At 41.4% G+C, this 21,548-nt stretch overlaps 1 protein-coding gene across 1 annotated transcript in view; it reads right to left on the reverse strand.

Annotated features, from left to right (window-relative positions):
• Nucleotides 1-805: 805 nt before the first annotated feature.
• Nucleotides 806-21,548, reverse strand: part of LOC121943806 (C-myc promoter-binding protein-like) — a 58,030-nt gene continuing 37,287 nt past the window's right edge. Inside the window, exons 16-29 of the mRNA XM_042487429.1 lie at nt 19,901-20,107; nt 19,614-19,742; nt 14,898-15,039; nt 11,814-11,942; nt 10,103-10,222; nt 9,686-9,835; nt 7,088-8,292; nt 5,254-5,482; nt 4,850-4,953; nt 4,435-4,610; nt 3,466-3,624; nt 2,510-2,690; nt 1,858-2,112; nt 806-988 (exon numbers count right to left, since the gene is read on the reverse strand). Of these exons, the coding sequence (XP_042343363.1) occupies nt 806-988; nt 1,858-2,112; nt 2,510-2,690; nt 3,466-3,624; nt 4,435-4,610; nt 4,850-4,953; nt 5,254-5,482; nt 7,088-8,292; nt 9,686-9,835; nt 10,103-10,222; nt 11,814-11,942; nt 14,898-15,039; nt 19,614-19,742; nt 19,901-20,107 (3,369 nt within the window). The remainder of the gene's footprint in view (nt 989-1,857; nt 2,113-2,509; nt 2,691-3,465; nt 3,625-4,434; nt 4,611-4,849; nt 4,954-5,253; nt 5,483-7,087; nt 8,293-9,685; nt 9,836-10,102; nt 10,223-11,813; nt 11,943-14,897; nt 15,040-19,613; nt 19,743-19,900; nt 20,108-21,548) is intronic.

Consider the following 21,548-nt stretch of genomic DNA (forward strand, 5'->3'; position numbering starts at 1 on the left):
TTCATATACATCTTGAGTCACTTAATCACATTTTAACAATGTTTTAACAACGTCAAATTCTCCCCTCAGCAAGCTGGATTTTTTTCCCCAGAATTTCCACTTGGATTTTTTTTTATTGCACAAAATTATATTGTGTATAAAAACAGGTGGCTGGAAATTTTTTTTATTCGTTTGTATCTTTGGTTTAGTCAGGTGTTTGGGGGCAAACTGTTTATGGGTGCAATTGTATTTTTCTGTTTATTTATTTTCACTGTAAAATTTCAATCCAAATTAAGAGCAGATTTTAAACAAGAGAAAATTCTAATGAATGCACATTTTTATCCACTACTGCTCTGCAAATTTAATGAGTTGGGTACGTCACGGTAAACAGCCAGTGGTGCAAACAGTTCAGTCTGTGCCATTACACCATAGTAAAAGAAAGAGCACCACTCAGACTTCTATCAAACTAAAGCTTAACTAAACCAACTGTAAAAACTTTTTTTTGCGATATCTGAACTTTGTTTTTTTCTGGTGTTTCCTCCCAATTTTTTATGTGGAAATTGAAAATGTGCATAAAAATGGGTGAATGGAAACACACTGTCTATAGACCAGTGCTTCCCAAACTTAAACCACAGACAATCTTCACAGGAAACGGCACATCAACCCCAACTTCCAGAGCAACACCCATATATGCATTTCACAGATAACTATCTGTACAACCTTTCATAAACTAAATGCATAAATTCGAAGTCACGGATGCCAAAGTTTAATTCCATTGTTTCTAAAGGAAATATAAAAAAAAAACTCTTTCGGCCACCGTCAGTAGTCACGTAACTGTAGATAACCCAACTGCCTGCTGAATTTTGAACTGCTCTGGTCTGTGAGACTCACTGTATGTGTTCCAGAGGATGTAGAGCGGCTGGATTGAGTCCTGGTGCAGCTTGAGGTTGTCCCACAGGATCTGGATCAACACGTGTTTACTGTCCTCCGACATCCAGTGACGAGGGACCTGACGAGAGAAAGCATCCCATTCATTGATTTATTTGTCGATTGTCTTGTTAGCAATAAACGTCTTGTTGATGTGATGCTTATCTTGTGGTGTTTACCAGAAGACTACAATAGAAATAAGCCTTATTACAATTAATACCACAGGAACTAACTATTTAACATACAAAATAGGGCTTATAGTTATTGTATTACTAATACTGACTCCAAATTCATAAGTATTAATTTCTAAGTATTGCAAAAATGGATGAAACTAAATTATAATACTATAAATGATACAAATTAAGGTAAATGTCAGATTTCAAAATACCATTTTCACTATAATTCTCTGTATTTTAACTGTTATTTGACACAAGATTTTCACACAAGATTTTTCCTATCGTCCTCTTTCTTATCTCTTTACTTTAATAACAGAAGAGGAATTTATTTACTTTAAATAGTGGTAATAAGTATTTTGGGGGTGCACAGAAACAGAAACACACACACACACACAAAACAAAACAGTTGACAAATGATGTGTTTTTCCATTAAAAATCTGTAGACATGGAAGTCAATGATCCTTATATAAAAATCAGAGGTAAATCTACATAAAGTATTATTATAGTAAATTTAATAAACAGAAATTCGCTCCATTGTGACACCCAGATTTAATGAGCAATTTAACAGCGGCCGAAAATCTTCTGTTTGCCAAGAGTTAAGAAGTAAACTCAAGGATGCAATAGTACACCATGACATCACTGTTGGACGGGATAAACCTTAAACCTTTCAGCTAACAACAATTTGCAACTTCGTTTTCAAATAAGTGCTATAATATTTAATTTATCATGTTATAACTATGTACTGTATTTTTGTGTGAGTGTGTGTGTGTGTGACCTGGGAGTCTGTGTTGCAGTGCTCCGAGGTGAGGATAAGACCAGGCAGGTTGCTGGGCAGGTCCAGTCGTCTGAAGTACCACACCAGGTTCCAGTAGATGATGGGATGATGGTCCACCATGTCAGCCTCCGTGATCACCGGGTCGCCCTCGTTCTCCAGCAGACTCTCCAACTCCTTCCACAGCACCAGCGGGCTCAGGTAGGGAACTGTCACCGGCTCGGGGTTGTGGAGCCGCCACTCCATACTAAGCGGGTCCTTGGTGGAACAAAATGGTGAAATTTCTTCTTGTCAGAATTAAATTATCAGCAGTCAAGCTCCATAAAATGTCTGGTAAATTGATATAAATTGACGGTGGGAACATGCCCCAAGTGGTTACATGCATCCCCTTTTGCAGCTGTGGCTACAGTGCTCTCACTCAATATTGGACCACTTTTCAAATCAGTTGTCTCCACTGGTCAATTGGATACATAAACATTGGACACAGTGTTGGTGTTAAAAAATAAACCAAAAGTTACCCTTTAAGGATTTGCTGCCAACCTAAATATTTTCTTCTGCTTTAACAGAGTTTTTCATCATGACTCAAGCAAAACTGAGCACTAAGTGATGAATGAGTGAAATGCTCTAACATGACTGGTTTTGTGTTTAGACATACCATGGTTTCATTGAGACGGCTGGGCAGGCTGCCTGATGTTGGCACGCAGTGGTTGACCCGAGAGTTTTCTTCCAAAGGACCAAAGGCGCTGATGCTGCGGGCCATGGGCGCTCCGCTAGACAGCGCCCCCTGCCGGAGCTCTGAGGGGATGTTGATGCCTTGAGCCTTGGTTGAACGAGTCCTGTGAAGACACAGCGTGGACGGTCAGTTCATAATTCGAACACACAACTTGCAGTCATAGCATCAACAAATCATAAGATGCTGCAACTTTTTTATGGGAAAAAAAATCAAAATGTTGCATAGTTTTATTTTCTCATTAAAAAATAACAGTCAAACAGAATCCAGATATTTAAGTCACATCAACAGCATTTAGCAAAATCACAAACAAAATACAATTGTTATTATTTGCAACCCAAATCTCTGTTGCCCACACATTTTTATAACCTCGTGAGGGTTTTTATGCAAGCACATGTCTCAATCTCTGACACTCACACACACAAACACACACACACACACACACACACACACACACACACACACACAGAGCTTTGTTAGGACCAGGTGCTGCTGCAGATCATCTCACATCGCTCTTTTACAATGCAGATGGGAAGCATGTGGATGCAGCCACAGTAGGTTCCTACTTCAAAAGCATTATGTAATCAGACAAACTGGGAGCTGAATGAAGATGAGCTGGAAAGAATTGTCATACAGCACATTTGAGAATACAACAAAAACATTTTTTTTTTTTTACTTTTTATTTTCGGAGATAAATCTGTGTCAGGTTTACTGCTTGTACTGAATCATCTCTTCGGCCTTCCTATCAATCCTGATGGAACTACAACTAATTAAACAGTACACAAAGTGATAACCGGCAAACCGAACAGAAACTAATTTTACGATCGGCGTGTCAATAAATAAAGAATTAGGTGTCACACTGAGTGACAGTGAGTGCTTACCTTCCTGAGCACTCCTGGACAGCAATCACAGGGGAGGGAGGGAAGACAGCAGTTGTAGGACAGGGTGTGGACAAGGTGGATGTCCCCGTGTCCAAACCTGTGGAGGCAGAGTATGACGACGTGGCCTCGTCCACAGATGGACTGCCCTTTAAGAAAAGCCTGCAGAGAGGAAATAAAAGGGAGGAACAATATTTACAACCAAGAAAGTCAAGTCAGGTGTTTTCTACAAGCTAATACAATTTATTCTGTGAGGTTAATCGTACTGCAAGGTCAGAAATTAAAAGGAGTCAAATGCACCTCATTGAGTTTTAAAGCTTCATTTTTACAGGCTTCGAAAACCTATTTTTCATAGTAAATTTACATCAGGTAACACAAACACACTAATGTCTATCACCTCAGAGATTTCTGTTTTGTCTGTGGTCTTTTCACTAGATAAAAACCAGTTGTCTGTTATTCAGTGTAACATGACAATGTCATATTTTTCGGTGCACCAATCAGAGTTATGTAGCAACATTTGAATAAAAAAAATAATGACAGTTGTATGGCTGTTTCCAGGCCACTGTCAATCCAGTCTGATCAAACTACACCCACAAACTCCTGTTGAAGATTAACCGAGTCAGTGTAAAACTTTTGATAAAAACAATTTTTTTTTTCTTTAGTCAGTCTTCCTTAGAAACACTATGATGAGTATTTGGATAGTTAATAAGTTATCAAATGAATAAGTAATCACATTAAGAAGCTAGTATCTGTCAAAATTTCACAACTAAGGGAGAAAATAAAATGAATGTGTGCAAAGAAGAGAATGGCTCCATCCAGCAAAGTCTAAACACTTAAGATCATTTCAGCAATTTGCCATATCTAACACAGAAAAAGACAAAAAAACATATAAGATACAATATAAGGTAATTCATGACTATGTTGCACATTTATATTTTTACAGGGGTTCAGAACTGTGGTGTCAGCGCCTACCTGCCGGGTCCCCGCATGTCCCTGATCTCCACATTGAGGAAGGGCAGGAAGGGGTTTCCACAGAACGGGCAGGTGGTGTTGAGGTTGGAGTCGTCTGCTGTCCAGCCAGCCATGATCTCTTCGTCATATACCAGGCAGTCGCACGTCTTACAGCGAGAACAGCTGGAGATCAGCAGCTGGAAATGCAGAGAGGAAGAGAGAGGCAGATGAACTTACTGACCATTGGTGATCAAGACTTAAAAAAACATCTACTTCAACACTGACCACCTCGGTTGTTTTGATTTTCTTAATCTAAACGTTTACTTAGTTTATATTACCTGTAAAGCACTTTTGACCACTATTACAAACTGTTATACAGTACACGAAACTAACACTGTATTTGATAGATATTTTGAACTTGTCTCATTAGTTTTACCTCCATGGCGTAGTTGTTAAAGATGCTGGTGTTGCTGGTGTACCGTGAAGAGCCGAGGTCCGACTTTTCTGGCAGAGGGAAGCCAGGAGGTGAGAGGATGCATTCTGCAGGAGTATGAAGAGTGATCATGTGTACAGAATATGTGACCATACGTCATTAGTTGATGCATCTCCAACAGTACATCGTTTTTTAGAAATATATTTACAAACATATATTGCATATTTTTTAAGACACTATGGGAGAAAAGCATAAATTGTGACAAAACATGACCGATATTCTTTCATCCCATTTCTTTCGGTCAGTTCATGTTAGAAATGGGGAAATAATAATATGTTTCTTAGGCTGACATCAGTAAAGTAAGAACTGATTCTTCAACATGTCACTTGAGCGAGGGTTGCTGTTACCTGGCAGCAGAGATGTGGGTCTTCCATGACTCGAGACCGTAGGGGGGCTGTCCAGTCTGCTGCGGAGGGGGCTGCGTCTGGGGCTCCTGCGGGGCCCTGCTGGGCCGTTCCTCTGTGGAGAGATGACGGAGCCATCTGAGTCCCTACAGTTCTCCTCATCCAGCAGGGAGGAGCAGTCTGGATCTCCAACACCGAGAGAGGACACACTCAGACGGTCACTGTGACCGTCCTGAAAGAACAGAGCAGAGCCAGCCGGTCAATGTCATCGTAGACTGCGTAGGTTTCTAATTTAAAAATATAACAGTCATAACAAATAATCAAGGTTAGCACAGACTCACAACTGATTACTCGATAGAAAATTGACCAGAATTAAAAAATGTAATATATTTTAATGGAAGCGAACTACAGCAAACCATCTGCATCCATCTTCCCTGTGACATTAATTACATGCATCTAGAAATATTGTATATTATGTATTGTATATCTGAACACAAGAAAGAAAACCAACAAACTGTGTTGCTGATTAAGGTTAACAGAACAGTGAAGAGTTTACATACTGTCATGTTGCCTGATGCATATTTTAGCACCGTGTCAGCACTGAACAAAAAGTCTGGCAGGAGAGTGATATCACGGTACGTTTTGTTCGTGGCAGGAAGATGAATGCTGCTAGTGTGGTACTAGATGAGTATGTTGTTGTTGTTGTTGTTGTTGTTATTGTTGATGGATTTTGGAAACCATAACACTCTGAAAGCAGATTTGATCAATGCAGCTGGACAATGTATTCACAGAAAGAATACTGTGAGACCCTCAAGAGGCCACAAGATGGCAGCAGCACTTCAGGCTACTGAATTCCTCAGAAACTGATCTCCTGCAGAGATCAAATACAATCCCACCAGAGTTTATGCAGGTTTTAGCCCATTTACTCCAAACTAAAGTTGCATTGCATTACTGAACACAGATAGACTGAGATGTGTCAGATCCTTTCTTCAATTGAAATATACCATATTGGTATAAAACTAGGTCACTACTTCTTACATATTTAGAGGTCTAAAAGATTTACTTGTCATATTTTTATAACAATTAGATCTAAGTTATCTTGAGAATGTATGCCTCCGTCGACCTATTTGCAGTTTACATCCATTAACTCTGGCGGTCCACGCTCATCTGTAGCCATGACAATACACAATGCTTCAAATATGGATGCTGCTGCAAAGAAGCTACACACTAAAATATGGATGCTTCAAACACATATTAAACTCGGCAGCACAGATCTATGTAATCAGCAGTTTCAAGGTTCATTAGTGTCACCAATTCGGTATCTGAACAAAAGCTCCCCTTCTTTCCTTGAGTTATATCATTTAAAAACGATTGGAAAAGTGTTTTTGCAGAACATTATGATGACACAGTGAAGTTTACCTTTTTAGATATAAAATGTCCTTAATTAAAAATATTATCCTATTAGACATTTGTGTAAAACTTATCGAAGTTATCACATTAATTCTTGAGTTATGGCCAAAAATGTGTTTTGTGAGGTCACAGTGACCTTGGCTTTGTCAACAAAATTCTAATCTAAAGGTTTGAGCCAAATTTGAGAAATTTCTTTAAAGCAGTCTTGAGATATCGCATGCACGATAATAGGACAGAAAAGACAACCTGAAAAATGATGCCCCTGCCCGAGGCTGTCGCCTGCATAGAGGCATAAAAACAGGGTAATAGGCCAGAAGAGGTGGCGAAACAGTGCAATTTTTTTCCTATTCCATGCAGTCACTAGTTCCAATTATTTTCAGTATGATATCAAAGGAATCTGCAGAGACTTGAAATTAAGACTTCGTACCTTGGTAGGTGTGGTGTACGTGGCGAGGCGGGAGTACCAGCGGCTTGCCTTCTCTGCCACACCCTTCCCGGCAGAGACCATGCTGGTCTTGAATACATCTAGTGTTGGTGTGAGGAGGGTGTCGAGAGCGAAAGAGGAGGAGGAGGGTGAAGGTGAGGCCAGGCTCATCCTATCTGCCCTCTCCCTGTAGGGGCTGGGTCGAGGGCTGGCGCTGGGGGTGGTGCTAGAGCTGCGACAGGAAGGTGACGACAGTAGACGCTGGCGTAAGATGGGTTGAGAGGGTGAGGGTGGGTGGAAGGTGCGGGAGCGTGGCATCCCAGCAGTCCTGAGCGGGGAGGTGTGGGGCAGGCTGGCTCTACGGGGGGCAGAGAGTGAGGAGGGGTGGAGGAGGAGGGGGCTGGACGGGTCCTGAAGGTCCAGACTAGGTGTACGGCTGCTCAGCGGGCTGCCCATGTGGTTCATGTAGAGTTCGATCTCTCTGGCCAGGTGCCTCCGGGCGCTTGGTGTGCTGGACTCGTCCCCCTCTGGGTACTGATCCTCATTTTGCTGTTTGGACTGTGACTCTGCTGCCAGCAGGGATAGAGGGTCGTAGCCCGTCTGTATGTCTGTGCGCTTCACAGCTCCTCTGGACGTCAAGGTGCTCATGCCACCATAGCTGACGCTGCGTTCGACAGGTTTCTTATGAGATTTGCTGGATTTATGGGCGCTGACACCGGCCCCTGTGGCAGGCTTGTCTAAATCCAGATCCTCCAAATCAAAAATGGCCTCCATGTTACTTCTGTCCTCATCACTGGAGTCCTGTCCCTCCTCTTCCTCCTCCCTGTAGTCACAACTTCTGATGGCGCCTGCCTTAGCAGCTGGCCCCTCAAAGCCACTCAGAACGAGCGAACGAGGCCTCTTACTCTTACTGAAGTTGGCACCAGACAGAATTTTGACGTCTGCACCCAGGTGTCCCGCGATTTTATCTGGGTCGGTTTCACCCTGGCTCATACCCAGGCCAAGAACAGTGGTGCCACTGCCGCTGCTGCCCACCGTGTCACCGCTCAGCCGGAGGCCTCTCACGGCCTGCCAGTCAAGAGCCGAGCCGCTGCTGGCGCTGCCCACCACCTCCTCCAGAGCACTCTTGTGTCTCCTGAGCAAACTGTTGGTGTGGACCTCACCGATTTCATCCAGGGAGGACGTGAAGAGGAGACCTGCAACATTGTCTGCAAGAGAGGGAGGGGAAGAAGTGACACAAGTGAGCAATTAAAAAGCTGAGCAAGCTGGGAGAAGCAACATTTTAGAGGAACAACCCATCACTATCCTTAAAAAATGTTCACAATGAGCAGAAGTTTAAGATTACACTTTGTTAAAATAAGACTGTACATTCAGCCATTAAAATCATTTATCACACTGAGATTCTTAAAGTAAGCAAAGTTCAGTTCAGACTAAAGATTCGGGACAAGTTGGAAGTTGGAACTTAGACCTACTTTAAATGCATCGTGTCTGAAAGGCTCTAAATCAGGGACACTCAATTTGCTTTGCTTGGGGGCCACTTTTCCAAATGACAGGAGGTCAGGGGCCAGTCGCAGCAGCCCCAGAATTTAAGGATGTTTCTAGGATTTTAGCACGTTTCTATAAGCCAGTGACACCAACAGACTTAATAAAATCATTAAGAAAGCTGGCTCTGTGGTGGGTTTCAGGCTGGAGACCGTGGAGACGGTGGTGGAGAGGAGGACACTTAAAAAACTGCTTGCCATCATGAACAATGCTGAGCACCCCCTCCACCGCACACTAGACCGACAGCGGAGCACCTTCTCCAACACACTGATTCAGCTTTGCTGTCGAAAGGACAGATACAGGAAATCTTTCCTGCCACAAGCCATCCACCTGTACAATAACTCACCTCTGTCTGCGCTTTAAACTCCGGTCTTAGCTCCATGTCACTCTGCACTGCTGACTTTATTTCTATTTCTATTTATTCAGATACTGTTCCGCACTTTACACATGTATATATGTAGATATGTACAGTCTCTTAGTTTTTTTAGGTTTTTTTTTTAAGCATATTCCTTTATATTCTATTAATTATGTGTGCTCTTTATTCTCTGTTCTTACTGTATAGCGCTGCTACATCCCAATTTCTCAGTTTTGAGATCAATAAAGTATATCTATCTATCTATCTATCTAATTTTTGGATGTTTCTAAGATTTCAGGACATTAGGGGCTTAGCCAGGACTTTTGTTAGGGGGTTGCAGGGATCTTCCACTGGCACCCTTTTTTAATAAACAAGCTCTAATTTGATGCCGTTTTAAACACTTTGGTACCTTATTTATACTAAAAGTTCAAAACGATTCCCAGAGTTAATCACTTTATTTTTATTGCTAATTAGAAAATGGTCCCTATTAGGAGCCAGCTTCAGCCCGGGGGCCTTAAATTGAGGATCACTGTTCTGAAACCTGCCAGTTAACACCAATGCCACTACAAAAGATGTATCGTCTCCATATCAAAAAGTCTACTTCTACATATGTTCTTTTATACCTCATTTTGTTATGCTTATGCACATATGTTTATGTTTCTCAAAAATCACTAAATAGACAATAATAATGAAAAAAAAACTACCTGCGCTGGTGGAGCTCTTGGGTTTACAGGATGAATCGTCATATGGACAGCTGCTGCGAACAATGCCACGGGGTTTGAAGGAAGAATGAACCTCCATGTCCAGCTGTGGGAGGCAGTCTTTACTCCCCTTGGCGCTCTCTGTCTCTGACACTGCAACCACAGAAATTACAATTTAAAATCAGTCTTTTTCTTTAATACGCGGCACAGTCTGAAACAAAAAAAAATCCACTGAAGGACAGCACACGAATAAAAAACTTTGATGCTGAAAACTAAAAAGAATGAATCATCTCTGGAGGAGAAGGATCAAGGCAAAGGAAGGGGAAATCCCGTGTGGCCGCCAGGCTGCCAAGTTATCATTTCTTAGAAGGTACAGTAGACAGAAATATCAGGTGATATCAGATCAGACAGACTACTGACAGGAGCTGCAGTCGCTCTCCTTCTTGTCATCTTTGTCAGGGGCAGACTCCTGAGCGTTGGGGTCTCCTCTGCGCACCTCCTCTTTGGACAGTGAGTTATAACCCAAATCTGATTGATCCCCTAGAGAACAAAGAGAAAAACGCAAGTGTAATTAGATGAGAGGGGCAAAACAGGCACAGATATTAAACCACGAGATCACAGAAAAAGTGCACAACACATGGAAATCTATGCAGAGGATTCAAGTACAAATGTTTCAAGACGTCAACTCTTCTCTCAAAATAGCTGCACTTCCACAAAACTGTACATGACACAAACTGTTCAGGTTTGAGGGCCAAGTCTTTTGTTTACCTGAGAACAACAAAAACAGCTTTCCAGTGTAAACAATTGTGGCTTTACATTGTGGTAGGAAGAAATAAATATAACATACATAAAAGAAAAAGCCAGTGAGGCATTTCTTCCCTTTAATCTCCTCATTTCTGGGAGGCACATCACTGTTGCAGAGGAACGGGGAGGAAAAAGCAGCTAAGCTCTGCTGGATAAAAGAATCCTCCTCAGGGCATGCAGAGATCTACAGTTACTGTAAGGAAACTAACTGCAGTTTCACAGCTGCTAATGAATTTAACTGTTAAAACTTGACGTTAGAGGGGAAAAAAACGCTGCCGTCACTCCAGGCTGACTCTTCCATCTGTCTCTAAAACTTCCCCGGGTCTCCAGGCAACCAGCTGTCTGCTGATTTCTTCTCCTCTTTCATCTTTCCCCTGAACCTTCATCTCTAAATAAAGCATGAGGCTGCACAGCTCGGCTGTTATACAGTACGGAGAGACTCGCAACTGATGGCAAGAGACAAAACTCATTTCAGGGCTGTAATAATCAATGATCTGCACATCGTGGGCCTTCCCTCCTGCTGCGCTGGGAGCTGTGGCTCCCTCTCAGTCTTTCTGCTCACAAAGCCACGTCTCCTGCCACGGTGCCATCTCCATGATTAAAATGATTTCCGTAATCAAAAAGAATGTGCCTCCAGATAATTGCTCGCCACAACTGAAAATGACAAATCACTCTGTGGTGAAGCAAAGACTAAGAGTGAGAGAGAAAAAAGAGATGAGCCAGAGAGGAGCAGCAGACTGTGATGTGTCGGACAGAGAGATGACACAGTGGAGGACAGAGAGAGGAGGCCAGATCACAGAGAAATGAAAAGCGTGTCGTTGAAAGGGCTGACGAAGACAGAAAATAAAAACGTTGCAGAGCAGGTAAGATGAGACAGAGAAACCAGAGAGATAGACATGCAGACTGACAGAGAGGTTTACCTGGGTGGAGGGTGGCTTCTCTGAGCTCAGAGCCCCCCCAGTGTGAGTGGGCCACCGGGGCCCTGGCGCCCGCGCTGCCGCCCCCACGACCGACTGCATGCAAGGGCAACACAGGCAGGGCCAGAGTGAAGGGCAGGGTTAGGGACAGAGCACAGCAGAAACCACAGCCGCAAAACCAGGGAGAGACATGGATGGACAACAGGGACGTAAGGAAGGTGGAAAAACAGGCAGCAGAGGGAGGGAGGTTTAAGAGGAAGAGGGAAAACGAGGAAGAGGCCGGTTGGTGAGTGAGTGGGACAAATGAAGGAAGGAGGATAAAAAAATGTCATTGAAAGAGAAGAAAAAGATGTAGAACAAGATGGCTGCCTGTGAAAGACTGAGTCAAGCAGCAGCCATGTTGAGTGTACCTGTGCTAGATCTATCGTCAGTGGGGTCTACTTTGGCGGAGTCAGTGGCGTAGTGGCCCTGCTCGGCCAGGTTAGTGTCGGCAGAGCTATCCAGGCTGCCGTGACTCACAGCGTCCAGGTCGCTGCCATCTGCCCAAAGACAACAAGGCGTTAAAGGAAGGCGGGAGTCATTTCTGCTCCACAAGCGTGCTTTTTATTGTTTTGAGTAATGAGTCTGTGTCCTACTATGTTTTTAACACGAAGAAACAGTATTTTTAATGTTTTACTACTCATCTATTTTGATATAAGTTCAGCTGAACCTGCATAAACAGTAAGAATGAGTACTAACATAAGAAACAACGGTTTAAAAGTGAAGTACTTAATGTGTAAAGCTGAGATGTGACTGACTTCAAAATACAACCACAGTTCCAAAACAGTTGTGATGCTTCAGAAAATGTAAAGAAAACAAAATTCAATTATTTGCAAACCTTTTTTGACCTATAGTCAATTGTATACAGTACAAAGAAAAGATACTGAATGTTCAAACTCATAAATGTTTTGGTTTTTTGTAAATATACCGTCATTCTGAATTTGATGCCTGCAACATATTCCAAATAAATTAGGACAGGAGCATGTCTACCACTGTTTTACGTCTCTTTTTCTTCTAACAAGTAAGCACTTGGGAACTGAGGACACTAACTGAAACTGAAGTTTTAGTGGCCGCACTCTTTTGCTATGAAGCCATGCTGTTGTATCACATGCAGAATGTGGCTTGATGTTGTGTTGCTGAAGCTAACAGGGACGTCCATGTAAAAGATGCCGTCTGAATGGCAGTATGTACCGTTCAGCTTCGTTTTAACATCAACACTTGTCTTATACGGTATTCAGTAGAATATAGGTCAAAATGAATTTGCAAATTATTGCATTTGGTTTTTATTTACAATTTACGCAACGTCAAAACTTTTCTGAAATTGGGGTTGTAAATTATTTTTCATAATGAATAAATTCTTGCCACCACAATAAAATAACGGTTGTAACAATTCTTACAGGTCCTATAGTTATCAAACATTTTGCCAGAAAGGACTAGTAGGTCTTAAACTGTCAAAACCTTAGACGGTCTGGATGTAAATTGATTCTAATTATAGGGAAAACAATTACTTAATTGTTACACTTCACTTCTACTTAGCTCCAAGCATTAACTACAATGTTTCTGTCAGTGCACAACAGGTGAGATGATCATGCGCCTATATTTCTCCCTGTAGTAAGCACCAAACCAAACCTCTGGGATATTAATAGAAATTAACAGGACACATCAGAACTATAATAACCTGCCGGTAGTTTTCATCTCTTATTTCACTGTGAAAACATTGTGTTGGATGTGTGGGACAGGAGTGGAGTGTGAAGGGGCTAGCGTCTCTTAGTGGTGCGTCTAGATGAGAGTGTTTTACGGGAACCTTTGCCTCCTTCAAACTCAGGAGCTTTTCAGAACACAATGCTTACGAGTGGTAAGAGGGAGCATTTTAAAGAAGCAGGGATTAGCAGGGACTGGGATTAGCATGCGTTGGGTGTGCAGGTGTTCACTGGCATGCAGGAGAGTTTAATCACACGTTGAGATAGTTGTGTTTTATAGTTTTACCCATTCAACTCTGCTGTTCATTTATTACAGCTGATAAATATGGATTTTAGACACCGGGGATAGTTCGATTTCCTTTTCTGATCTTCAGAAACATGGATGTGAATATTTGAGATTGTAGTAGGACTGTGAGTTGTTATCTCACGCCAGGCGTTAAGCCTAGAGGGGATCATGCATTCGGATGCGTGTGCATGCCTGTGTGCGTCTGTGTATCAGTCTGTACGCAGCTAATCTCTCCTGGACCCATCATCCTACTATTTATATGTGAACGTTTATGACTGTGCTCAAGGACCTCTCGTGGTTGTAGTGATTACCGTTTCTTTTATTAAAAAACCTTTATTGACTGCTCTGTTTTATTTCATCATTGACTGCTGACGCCTCACTTCTCTTAATTGACATTTTATATCGCTGGTGTTTTGGAAATGTCTGAGGTTTGTCTCCATATAGCCTGTCTACTCTGGTTAACCTGAAATGTAACCTGCATATTTTTCCTGCTTGCCAATACTGTCATGCATACTGTCCCACAGCTGTGGACACACTGTCTGACCGGCACTCCCTGCTCCCCACCCACATGCCCCCAAATACACGGTGGAGATCTGCACTCTACTAAGTGAACTTCTCTAGTTTATAATGAAATTATCTGCAGGTCTTTGATCATCATCTATTGTAATATTGAATAATCAATTAGCATTAGCCACTAGACTAAGGGATTTATTTATATTCAAGCATTGATTTTATTTTTTATTATTATCTTGGATTAAGACTCGCTTGTATTATGCTTGTTATTTTTATGTAATCATTTTTGTTTGTTTTTTTTCAGAGTGTATTAGAACATTATTATGGAAGTATATGATGGCCATTGCCATGCTCAATTATATTGCAGATGTTGTTGCAGAAATGTTTGGGTAGATAACATCAGTGCAAAACTTGAGCTGTCCTCATACACAAGCGTCAATACACCAGAACAAGTCAGTCACTGTCCTGAGTTTAACCCTTTCTGAACTAAAAAGGACACCCAAATTTTAAGTTAATATGGCTATAATGATTATGAGGATTTGACAGCCAGACATCCTTTTTGTTATGCTGAAAAAACAAAATAAACTGAGAACAAACCAGATTTTAAAGTGATATATTCAGCTGTTTTTTTTTAATATTCTTAACTGCGTGCATACCAGAGAGGGTAAATATTTCTGTCTTGGTAAAAGTAGCAGGCACTGGGATGTGTTTATACCCTTGTGCACTTGTAGATCGGCAGTATGACACTACCGTCCCTACATTATCACCCGAATGTGTTGTGTTCATAGTTGCTCTGGGTGTGAATGCATTTTTATAGGGGCCATGTTAAAGCTAAGGTTTAGTTGCTGCGTCTTCAGAAGTCTGTGCATCAGGTTCTCTTAATGAACAAAAAATGTTTAGTGAGACAACAACGTTCCTTTTCTCAGACATGCAGAGTTGCTACTGATCGTGGTTACCTGACAGAGGGCTCTGGTTGAGGGGAGCGTGCCGTCGTAGTGCCTGTTTAAACTGCGCCACGCCCAGAACAACATTTCTCAGCTTCATCCACAGGAAGTATCCTCCTCTGGTGCTGGAGGGCCACGTGCTCTCCAACACCGCCTGGACACCAGAAGGAGAGAGACAGAGGAGAAGAGGGAAAAATACCAGAATATAAGATGACTAAAGGAAGACAGTTGCAGACTACTTACTTTGAAAAGTCTCTGATTACATTCTCTTGTTGCAGTGAGTCAGCTCATTTTTAATTAAAGTTATGGATAATACGGGTGGTTTATATGTCTCAAATACCGTCCACTGTGAAATGTTCTTATCTACTAAATAAATTAATGAACATCAGGAGTCTGAATATTATGAAGATACTGTGCGAAGTGCAGCTCCAGCTTCATTCATACATTTTCAACTCAACATTTTGTGTTGACAGTTTTAGTTCACTCACATTCTCCGAGTGAACTAAAACTGACCCAATGCCTGCTCCGTACAAACTCATCTTGAATGAATTTTTCATCAAAGGCTTTACTGCAGCAGTGTTCACTCCACAGTCACTCTCAACGTCAGAAAGGGAAAAGGAGAGGCACTGCAGCTGTTGGTGGCCAAGTCACGTTCGACAGCCTCTGTCTGCTCTTAAAATACACTTCAGAGGCCCCCTGAGAGAAAACACAATTGGTATGCCACTGACTGGTTTTATCACGCTGGCTGCTCCTCTGTCAAGGCTTTCAGGATTTGGGCCAGGTGAAATGAGGCTGTTATCAGAGATGTTAAGACAACTGAGGCACTGGGATAAAGCCACAATCACACTCACTATAGTGTTTGAGAGAGGACTGTAAGTGCAGTGGAAGTTGTGGAAGTAAGTTGTTTTCCCCCTAAATGTGCTGAGTCACATTTTTCCTGAGAGTAAGTGAAGAACGTTGATATTAATTTAATATCTGTCCGTTAACGGTGCGTTATGTAAGTTCCAGCCACCCAGTTCAACCAAATGGGGGGCAGTATTTCACCCCTTAAATTTTGATCAACTACTGTGCCCATACAACCAAAATTTACAGTCATCAGTCATAAATAAAGGCAACTCATATCTAACAGCAGAGCAGGAATACAGCCGGTCAAAATAAGGCTGTTTTATTTTATAGCTTATTTAGCTCAGAAGCCCTTCTACAACAAACAGGTAAGAAAAACATTGTTTTTTAAACTGAAACGGCTTCATTCAGTGTTTTTACTGATTTAAATATGAACACTAAAAGTATTCTAATTGGGAGAAATTCCAGCTGGTTGAAATCTGCAATCCTAACAGCTTGACGCCACTAAATCTCCCTAAATCTCACACACCAGACTTTTATATTGATGCAGTGGAGAGTTTCTTCCTCCTATAACACCTCTTCCTAACAGGATGTAATGCAAATGAGTGAACATCATATCGTTTTAGTTGTTTTCCAATGAAGATGTCCTAACGTGCTCTGTGCTTCAGCACACAAGCTAAGCAACGTGTCGCTTTTTAAAAAAATAAATAAATAAATAAATAGCTGATTTACTGTTTTGATACCTCGCTCGTTAACTGTTAAATACGAAGCTTAAGCCAGCTACATGGTTCGCTTGTGAAATTAACAACCAGAGCTCTAACTCCAGAAACATGTGGGCTGGACTGAGTACCCTCACAGACGACAAGAGAGATATTAGCAGTGCTGATGTAATGTCTGCGTCCCTCCCATATGAACAAATTCTATGAAAGTTTGAGAACAACTCCCAGGACCCCTGCCCACCAGTAATATCCAGGGCAGATGAGTGCAGATCTTAGAAAAGGATTAACCCATGCAAGGCACCTGATGGCATCTCTGGCCAAGCTCTAAGGGTGTGTGTGGATAAACCAGCAGATGTTTTTAAAGACATTTTCATCCTCTCACTGCTCCTTTTTGTAGTCCCCAAGTTTCAAAAAGAGCACCATTGTGCCTTTTCCCGAAAGATGAAAGCCCTCTGTCTGAATGACTACTGCGGTCGGTGAGGAACTGACCGATGGATAAACTGTACCTAAAGAATTTAGTATTTGTTTCATTTTCAATCACAAACAAACCCCCTTTAAGAGGATAACAAGACTGGTTGATGTCTAATATTTATTCAAAAGGCTGTTTTCAACATGACTTCTTGCAGTCTCACCATGAAGCTCTTATTAGCCACCTGTTATGCAGAACATTTATTTACACAGAGAATGTCAATAAAAGGCTGCTGGTGTGGTGGTACTAGTGTGGTTTCTTATCCAAATAATAGCGCTGTTTTTAAAGACTCTAACCCACTAAGGCCAAACAAGCTGTAGAGATAAAAAGAGGTAACTGTTCAAACTGTTCTACCATAGTGCAAAAACCCTGACCAAGTCTGTCTTGACTTGATGATGTTGGTACTCCTTGGTTTGTTACTGCTGTTTTTCTACGGGACTGAACTGTCTAGTCTCTCCACTGTTGTTAGTCTAAAAACTACCATCTAAAGCAAGACATGGGTATTCAATACATGACATTAACTCTGTGTAAAATTCTTTGATGCTCCCAGATTACACCTTAAAACATCCAAAAAATCCCATGACTATTGGGAAAGTTAAACTTTTTGTTATCTTCAGCAGCATACAATAATCTGAAATTTAGTTGGTGTTTTCAGCATATTTGTGTTCTTTTGATTGTCTCTTGATGACCTTTAATGTTGAGCCAATGTCATGTTTTAAATTCAGGGTTTCTTCCAGCCTCCTTCAAATTCCCACAATCTCTCCTGGGTATACAGGACACTAATCAATGCAGTATATTAACCTGAATTGAATCATGCTATCACTTTGCACCTTTATCACCTTGCCTCCAGTGCTGTTCTAAAGGGAATGAAAATCTAAACTGCACATGACAGGGACATGGATAACTAAAGCAAACAGTGATTACTTTGGCATGGAGATCCTTTCACAGGGGAACATCATGGTCATCATTATAACCCCCCTTTCTTAAATAGGTTTTATGTTCTATACAGTTTCAGGAAGAATTTAGGTTTTTGGAGCTACTGATAGTCTCTAATTTAGCATTTTTTCCTTACTTTTTGCAGTTTTATTTTAGAAACCTCCATTAGAGCTAACACCAAAGCATCTGGATTTTATAAATAGATAAGCGCTCATGCATATACAGAAAACGTCTTCCCTCCTCCTTCCCATCCTTGGACTTCAAAGAAGCATGAAAGGGGAGGAATATAAACACCTGCTGCTGTCCAACACTGCAGCTGCAGTAGAGGATTTGGCCACTTTGTCCCTCAAGCCTTCTATTTCTACGATAAAATAAGATCCTCCGAGGTGTCAAAACACAACAGAGTAACCTTTGCTGCTGCCTTGTCTCCTGACAGCCTGGTCCCACATCAGCCAATTTACGTATTTGCTCCCTGGGTTGCCAGATCAGGGACAGGTTTCGATGATAACAGAGCAACGATTCATCCTGACACATGGGGCTGACCGCACACGACAGCATACAACCTTGCAGGGGGACACTGCAAATGTTATAAATGTTTCTTTTATCTGCGAGCCGAGCGCATGCAGAGACGGTCGTGTGATGAAGTGCCAACCAGAGAAGAATGAATTTTAGAGATGGAGCAACTAAAATAGTGGTATAATAATTTGGATGCAATTATTTATGCAGCCATTGTGACTCATAAACAAACAATCAACATGTAGGTTGTAATCACTCCATCTTTAGATCTCATTTGACTTCACAAGTCATTTCATTCAACTTTATGAAAGCCATATTTAGGTCTCTAATCACAGCTGAGATTCAGTGACATACGTTTTGATGCACTCCACAATGGATTTACACTTTTTATATAGCAGCCTGTCACTATAATACAGATTTGTACAGAAGCCAGCTCTCCTGGCTTTAATTGTATTTTTCTGGCTCTGACTAAGCCTGCGTCTTCATCCATTACAGTTGATGGAAAAGGGGGGATCCCATCGGACAGTCCTCCCAGAGATTTGTTTGACATTTTGCTGTCATGGGTGTGTTCAAACATTAGTCAAACTTGCAGCAGAATCAGCAGAATATTCTGAACACACCCACATAAGAAATACCACACCCAGGGTGACAGTATAGCACTTGGGAGTCCCAGGGCTAATATATTCATATTAGTGTCTGTGTGAGACACTGCACTGGGTAGTTGCTGAGTTGCACTATTTGTCCTCCCTTAAACCCAAAGCCACTTTCTTTGTAAATAAGGCAGATTTACATCAAACCAATTATACATGACATAAGTCAGTGTCCTCCCACACATTCTCATGGACAAAATTTCTATATTTTTCCATAACTTTTTAACAACCCATAAGAAAATGTCCATGGCAACATTGCACCATCTCAAAAATGCAGCATGATTATAAAGTAGTAGTGGGCATAGCATAGGTATAGAAACTTTTTGATTCATGACCATAAATGTTATTTCTGGCAAGCTGACCTACATGGAGGGAGAAAGGGTACCGGGTAGAAAACAAACTACTACATTGAATTCAGGGAAGATTAAAGCAACAATTTACTTGATTACAAACACCAAAATTCCACAACTTTTCCAAAACTGACTTTCCCAAGTTTGAAAAATACTATTTTGAAATTTTGTGTCTTTTCTGGGATTTCCATGACAGTGTGCATAATTTCTGGCTTTATTTTGATCAATAGAGGAATATTCTGTACCTTGTTGTAGTAGCCGTAGGTGATGGCATTGGGGTGGACTCCAGCCTTTTTCATCTCAAAGAGGACTCTGACGGCAAGGACAGGTTGGCCATACTGCCCACACAGCTGCATCAACACCCGGTAGCAGACCTGTATAGTTTTTGTACATGTGTGATTGTTTAGGCAGAAAGACAACAAGCCCCAGAAATAGTCCTTAGCTAAATTCAAACAATGGCTGATCTGAGATGAGAGCAAACATTGCTATAATTGGCAAATATGATAAAACAGGATGGGAATAGCTAATGTACCTCATCAGGGGGCTGCAGTTTTTTTGCCTGCATCTTTCTGAGGACGTCATACGCAGTGCGGAGCGCCCGCACCTTGGAGTGGCACACCTTCACATACGCTGGCAGACAGATGAACCACAGACCGTAGCAGTGACGGAGCAGGCACTTGGACCAGAGCTGGGGGATGGATGAGTACTTCTTTGCTATCTTCTGGGCTGATTTGATCTCCTGTGGGTGAAAAGGAAAAGAAGTTTGCTTCGCAAATCAGGCTTATGGACATGTGGGGTTTTAAGTTAGAGATAAATTGTAAAAGTTAAATAAAAGAAGTTAATCCCATCACCCTTGACCCAGTGAATCATATCCATTTACTTATTCTTTCAAAGGAAATAAAACTTTCTTTTCCTTATCTCTGTTATTTTAATGTATGGGCTGCTTAACCCCACGAGACCCACAGGACCTCCACGATCTCTGCCAACATTACAGTCTTTGAAAGGCTATGGCCAGCTCAATTTTTAAGATAGTAAAAATAGTAGTATCATGTAAAACTAGACAACCTTAGGCATACACTGGTACCAACCATGTCATACTAGATTGCCAGGAAGTGGGCTAAATAACACACGAGGGAACAAACTGGCATAGCCATTTTCAGAGGTGTCCTTTGACCTCTAACATTAAGATATCTGACTGAAAATTTGTTTTATGGGTACCCACAAGTCTCCGCTTTAAAAGCATACCCATTTTATTAGTCCCAATGCAATTTTTTGAATGCAGTATAGATGTGTTGTCTTTGCCTATTATATTTGAAAATTTCTGCATACAGGGGTCCCTACAGTCTGTGTATGTAGTATGACTGAAAAGCTGAGTCTCTTGTGGATTCAATGAGCCCATTTTATTGAAGTGTGATGATGCTGACCCTTATTGTAGCTATTTCATTGTAGTGACACCATATTTTTTTAAATAGACCTAACTGTATAAAATGACCTTTTGTGACCTTCAGGGTAATTACAGTCTATTGAAACTCTACAACCACAAGCTAGAGATTTAAAGCATGCAGAGGATGAATGGCTGTCATGGGTATACTGACACTAAGGGTGTTTCTCTGCAGTTTCCAGAACATAGTTGTTCGCCATCCAATCGCAGACAATTGCAGTTCTTACAGAAAGGATTTTTGTGTGGTGTTCCCAAAAGTCCTGGTGTCTTAAGGTGGTATTTTGATGAGATTCTTGAATCTTGATTTCTATCAATTGTTAAATTCTGCACCAAATCTGTGTAACAAATGTTATCAACTCAGAAATTGCTGCAACAACTTCAACAATAATGTTTTAAGGCCTGATGTACTCTGAACTTGAAAATTTGAATAGGTGCCTAACCAAAAGACATTTAGAACAGATTTCTGAATGGAAACACTGGACACGCCTTGCTGAAGGGCATCTCAAATTAATGTTCAGGTTCCCAGCTTTTAGATGGTGTATTTCAGTTCTGTTTGGCATATTCAGTTAGCTTGCTAGATCTCATGTCCACCCACAAAACTGATGAAAATGGGTCTATGGTGGTTCTCAAAAGGCAGTTCTGTGTGCACACCGAATTGTTGTCAAACTGATTGACTCTCTTGGCTCTACTTTATTTTGAGAGTGATTTATCAGAAGATTATAGAAACTTGTGTGCAGGT

This window comes from Plectropomus leopardus, chromosome 1 (genome assembly GCF_008729295.1).
Source record: "Plectropomus leopardus isolate mb chromosome 1, YSFRI_Pleo_2.0, whole genome shotgun sequence".
Lineage (NCBI taxonomy): Eukaryota > Metazoa > Chordata > Actinopteri > Perciformes > Serranidae > Plectropomus > Plectropomus leopardus.